Source organism: Bactrocera tryoni, chromosome 3 (genome assembly GCF_016617805.1).
Source record: "Bactrocera tryoni isolate S06 chromosome 3, CSIRO_BtryS06_freeze2, whole genome shotgun sequence".
Taxonomy (NCBI): domain Eukaryota; kingdom Metazoa; phylum Arthropoda; class Insecta; order Diptera; family Tephritidae; genus Bactrocera; species Bactrocera tryoni.
This window is the reverse complement of record NC_052501.1, coordinates 48,392,777-48,398,399: the sequence shown is the minus strand read 5'-3', so window position 1 is coordinate 48,398,399 and position 5,623 is coordinate 48,392,777. Positions and strand designations below refer to the sequence as shown.

Here is a 5,623-nt window from a genome sequence, read left to right as displayed (position 1 = left end):
AAAAGCCCAAAATTGGACTTTCCGAATGGACCACCTAAGACGCAGCCGCGGTCAACATTTAAATGAAATTATCTTCAAAAAGTAAATGTCATGAACCAATCTAACGTTTCAAATAAAGAACCGATGAGATTTTGCAAATTTTATGCGTTTTTTTTTTTAAAAAGTTATCAAGCTCTTAAAAAATCACCCGATATATGCCAATAGTTGAGTTATCTCAATGAAAACAACAGAGCATGTTTTACTCATAACAGTGTAACTTTGTACCTAAAATAGACACATTCGGGCGGAAACTTGCTTGATCATATACCACCCCTTACAACTAATATCAGGATTTTCGAATATTCAGCAGGCTTTGCTCCATATGATTGGTGATTGTATTTGAGGTACCTTAATGAAACCCAGGGAACATTTTAAAAGTGTGCCATGACAATAGTTAATAGATAAAGGGTCGACGCTACTCCAACTACCTAATACGTAGTATTAATGATGTATATGAGTTATATAGAATATATGTATATATAAAATTGCTTAAATTCCGATGCTCTGGTTGACGTTTTACACATTAAGGTATTTATCTGATTTTGATTGTTGCAAATTTGAAAATGAAGTGGCCAACATTTTTCAGCGATGGTAAACCACAACGGTGTACTCTATGGGCAGAGGGAATTGTTGGTAAACACTTCTTCAAAAATACATCCAGTCATAAAGTTACAGTCAATAGGGAACGATATCGAGCCATGCTTAACGACTTTTTCCTGCCTGAATTAGAAGATTTTGATTAGGGCAGATGCATTAAGTTACGCGGAGAATACCATCATGCATAATTAACTACTACTTCGTATAAAAAGATCTCTTGGAGCTTTGCTAAACTAACATCACGCCAAATATATTCGCACATTCTTGCGTAACTCCAATTCGGCGCACCATCCCCACAAGCGATACCCAAACGCAACTGAGGTCACAAAATAACGAACGCATCAAACTAAGCACAAACGTCCACAGAACGAGCACGACCGATGGGCCCACTTAAATGCACCGCAACTTAATATTCGCTGCATAATCCTAAGCTGAGATATACTAAACTACCAAAAATATCTGCTCGCTTTACGGACCTTGTATGTCTTTGAAGTCACCGTAATTTATGGCACTTTTTCTTAGAGGACATTGAGATATAAAGATATATATTCACTAGATGGTAATACTTTTGTTGTCTGAATACATGATTCATTACATCTCTAGTTTTCTTTGATATACCTCACACTGTAACCCTAATTTCGCTACCTGTTAGCAGGTTTCACGAACTCCTCTTTCGAGCGGTATCCGCAATCTCAGACTACCATTACCAGAAGTCGGTTTTGTCTTGCAGGTAATGACCGCCTGAGTCGTCGTCTAATTTCAAGGAGGCCGATTCCGACAAACTTTTCCCGCACGACCTTTTTTGCGTTCGTACTTAATATGTTTCATATATAGTTTTTAACGTGGCAGGTCCTAAACCCTGCGGACAACCCTGGGGAGGGTTGTTTTGCCTAATTCTAATAATAATCTAATTTTAGGCCGCCTTCAAACCGATTTGTTTTTTGCTACTCAGAGGATACTTAGTCTAAGACCGGAGTCTTGAGTCTTGCTTGAGCCATATATTAAAGATTCGTTTCTGGCCACTCGCTTTTCTCATTTTACTATTTTCTAGCCGACCAGCGCAAAGAGAGAGTCGCCTCAAGGTGCACCTACCACACCAATTTAATGATAACGAGATGGGAATGTACTCTGAGGCCTGCCTAGGTTTTCACGTGTCGGTCTGGGGTCAATGGTCCATAGGAGTTCTACAAAGCCGTGAAGAATTATTGTATTTGCGAATTTGCCTTCCATCCCTAACAAAGCCTGCCAAATGGCTTCAGTCATAGTCCGGACAATGCGGAAGAGTTAAGTTGGAAGTATAAAGAAGTTTGCGTTGCAATCTTTCAGATAACGTCGTATAACGTAGATTTCTAATCTTACCGAATCAGGCTGATCACATGACTTAGTTGTGTGGAAGGAAAAAAAATTTATCGGAAAGAAAATTAATGGCCTTTTTTGCGTTGGGCGACACTTATTTTTGACATGTGTGGTTTAAGTGAGTGGCATATTTGGAATAGATAGTTGATATCGATCCAGACATTTAACTATTACAGATTTTATATTATAGCGTCCCACATTCGACACAAGCGAACCCTTGAAAATTTCAGAATAATATTTTTCAAGAAATGGTATAAATGTAATTTATAAATTATGTTAAAATAAAATACTTTTTCAGACCCTTTTTTACTTAAAACAGTTAATCATTGATCTTCGTCGTCAAGAGGCCTGAGGTGTTTCTGTCCTGAAAAAAAGAGGATTTGCTATCACACAAATTCTGGTTCTTTGACAGGACTTATCTCAATTTTTTGAAACCTTAACAAGTCTTTACATATTTTGTTGACTATGCATACAATGTGCGTAGTTTGCACGTGTGTACACATGGGTTGGTTGAGATTAAATGGTCATGCCTTGATAATGCCATGTAAAATTTGCATATGCCTATAATACTAGTACAGAGCTACTTCATGAGTCGAATATGCTTGCAAACTTTTATTGTTGTTATTATTGGGGCGTGGGGTGCGTTCAAGTTGCAGGGCATCGATATAAATAACACCATTAATGTATTGCGTGAATCATCATCAAATAAATACGAGCAGTTATTGGCAAATAAGCACCAGCATGCAAGGTAATTCATTAATTAATTCAGCACTCGAACGTTCCCTGGAATTGGAATCTATTTTAAGCATACCATAAATCATATATTTATGTACAGCAGCGTGTTGTTAGCGAAGTAGTGTAAACTTTAATTATGAATGTAAAAGGATCATGAGATTTATATCAAATTTGGATGTGGATCTGTTTTGATATATTATATCTAGCGACATGTTTCGTTTTTAATTTTGATTATTTTGTGCATATTTATAAACAGATTTGAGTCATGGAGTTTTGCACTTTCGTATTTAAAAATGTTTTTCCATATTTCTCAGTTTCGATTCGAGCGAATGTTGGCAAGAGCTCAACAAATAGCTATATCACCTAGCTTTCGTAAACTGAAAAAACAATCAGATATTAAAAAACCTTTTTATAATTTCTGATTTTCTCTAACGAATGGCTTGTTCGATATTTGCCGAAAAACTGTTTGCATGGCATCGGTCCTTTGCGAATGGTAGGCACCTTGTCGCGTTGCAGGGGCTTAAACTGCAACACAGAACGGCATTTCCAAAACAACAGGGGTGATGCTACATAGCATCTCTCCGGGGGGCTGGCAGAGGCTGCATGTGTGCGGTGACCAAGAGCTACCACCTCCTAATCCAGGGTGTTATGCGACTCCCGTGCCCATTGGATGATTTGCAGCCAGGAGGTAAATTCAACTGTATTCGAACGGAGCCTTCCCAACACCGGGCCGCCTAGGGAAGTAACGTTGGCCTTACCGCGTCAAGGGGCTCTGGCGCGGCGGACCTTTCAGATTGCCCTTCCGAAGAATAGAGCGGGAGGCACACAGTACAACCGTTTAGTACGAACAAGATGAACAACGAAAACAACAACAAAACAAAAAACAAAACACAACAACAACGACAACAGCCAAAGCATCACCATCAACAACAACGGCGAACAGCTGCACAAGTACAAGCAACAGTGGCCCAGGGTCTAGACGAAAGTTCAACTTCCTGGATGCCCTGTCGCCGGAAGAACGAGCACTCTTTGAGGAGCACCCGCGCGACGACGACGACGTGTCCTCTTGCAGCGGCACTCAGCGTAGTGCGTCCATCGCAACCACTGCGAATCGCGCGAACGCCGCCCCCACAACCCCCTCGAGCTGAATCGACTGCGGAAAAGAGGGTAGTTTCACAAAAGTAGAATCAAGGGGCGAACGTAAAAGGAAACGGCAACGAGGGAACTTCCCATGTACCCCGGAACCAGGACGCCCAGGAAGTCACGATAACCCACGAAGAGCGGGAATGATTTCTTTAAGGCGGCATGACACTGGAAACAGCTGAAAAGCGGGCTCTGAGTAGGAGCAGGGGGAGCAACCCCTCTCCTAATAATGCACAACGTGCAGGTGCCAACGGTTCGTCTGCAACAAGATGCAGAAATCAGAGGCGGCGCCTAGCCAAAGCAACCTTGTCGGAGGGACGGAGCGAAGTTAGGCCAGCACCCCAAGAGGCACCCAGTCGAACCGAGAAGAGGAAAAGCGGCCAAATAACTCCTCAGGAGTTCAAAAGAATCCAAGAGGATAAACCACAGGAAGCCAGTGAAAAACGTTCTAACTCCAAACAGCAGCCGACGAGAACCGCAAGCCGAAAATACTCGGAGACCGTGAGGAGCATCCGGATGGCAGTGTTGCCCCGCAACTACCCGGCGGAATCCCTAGGGTCCGAACAGCAGACGGCTCTCCAGGACTGCCTAGTGAACGCTTTGTTCGTGGACGATGACTACACCGGCGCCTTTAACGGCATCTTCTTTAAGGGTGGTATGCTACTGGTCGACTGTCAATATGAGAAGTCGGCCACCTGGCTAACGAAAAACACGCCAAAGCTAGAGGGTTGGAAGGGTCCGGCCCTGTGTGTTAAGAGATGCGATGATATACCACAACTGCACAGTATGGTGGTATTTTTCCCTAGAAGTGCGGACAAGCACTACGACTTCGCGCTTGGTTTAGTGAAAAACCAAAACGAGGTCTAAGGAACCACGGCGCGGAAGGTCGTATCGAACAGTGTTGCAGGTTCAGGGTGGAACCTCAACCTAACAGTAGACGATGAATCCTGAAAATACATCAGACAGAAGGATTCAAGCTGAACTTCCGCTTCCGAAGAATAGCAATGTTGCCATGGAGGCCCAAGGCAACGTCAACGGCGAGCCAAGAACCTACGACGGGGATGACCGCAGCACCGGCTCCATCCGTAGGCAGCTCAGCAGTGCAAGAGGCGACTGCCGCTGTGGTTGCGGGAGAGCGACACGAGTCTGGCTGTGACCGCCGCCGCGGATGAAAGCAGGAGCAACGATCTCCCCAATGAATAAGAAGGCATGCTACCATCCACCCAAGAGCTCCTGGAACGGCTTGAGATGCAGGTTGATAAAGCTCCAGCGCCGGCATAGAAGTTGCTCAGGTGAACCTACATCTCGCATCAGCAGCCTCGGCTGCCATCGTGAAAAGGTTCATTTCGGATAACATGGGCAGTTGGGAAGAATACAAACGGCACTTAACAATCTACTCCTTATTGTGGCTTGCCAAGACAAACAGTTTCAGGAAATTCTGTGTCAGCGTCTCCTCGACCCCGGAGGCAGCTCGGCTGCACAAGGCGTTGTCGAGAGGTAAGACGGACACATTATTATCCTTAAAAAGACAGGACGGGACCTATACGACTAGCGCGGAGGAGAGGGCAGAAACACTCCTACAAGCGCACTTCACGGAGACGTTTCAAGCTGACCTAACTCCAGCATCGGTCACACGTAGGCCGGACCGCTCAGACTGGCTGACTGCAAGGAATTTGTTCACTGTGGACTCAGTCAGGTGGGCACTGGCCTCCTTTTCGAACTATAAGTCACCGGGAGTGGACGGCGTCTTCCC

The 5,623-nt window shown here is 44.1% G+C and overlaps 1 protein-coding gene across 1 annotated transcript; it reads left to right on the top strand.

The window, feature by feature from the left end:
- Positions 1-4,032: 4,032 nt before the first annotated feature.
- LOC120770639 lies at positions 4,033-4,737 on the top strand. The gene has a single exon (XM_040098240.1). It carries the CDS (start codon positions 4,033-4,035, stop codon positions 4,735-4,737), a length of 705 nt encoding a protein of 234 aa, XP_039954174.1.
- The last annotated feature ends 886 nt before the right edge of the window (positions 4,738-5,623 follow it).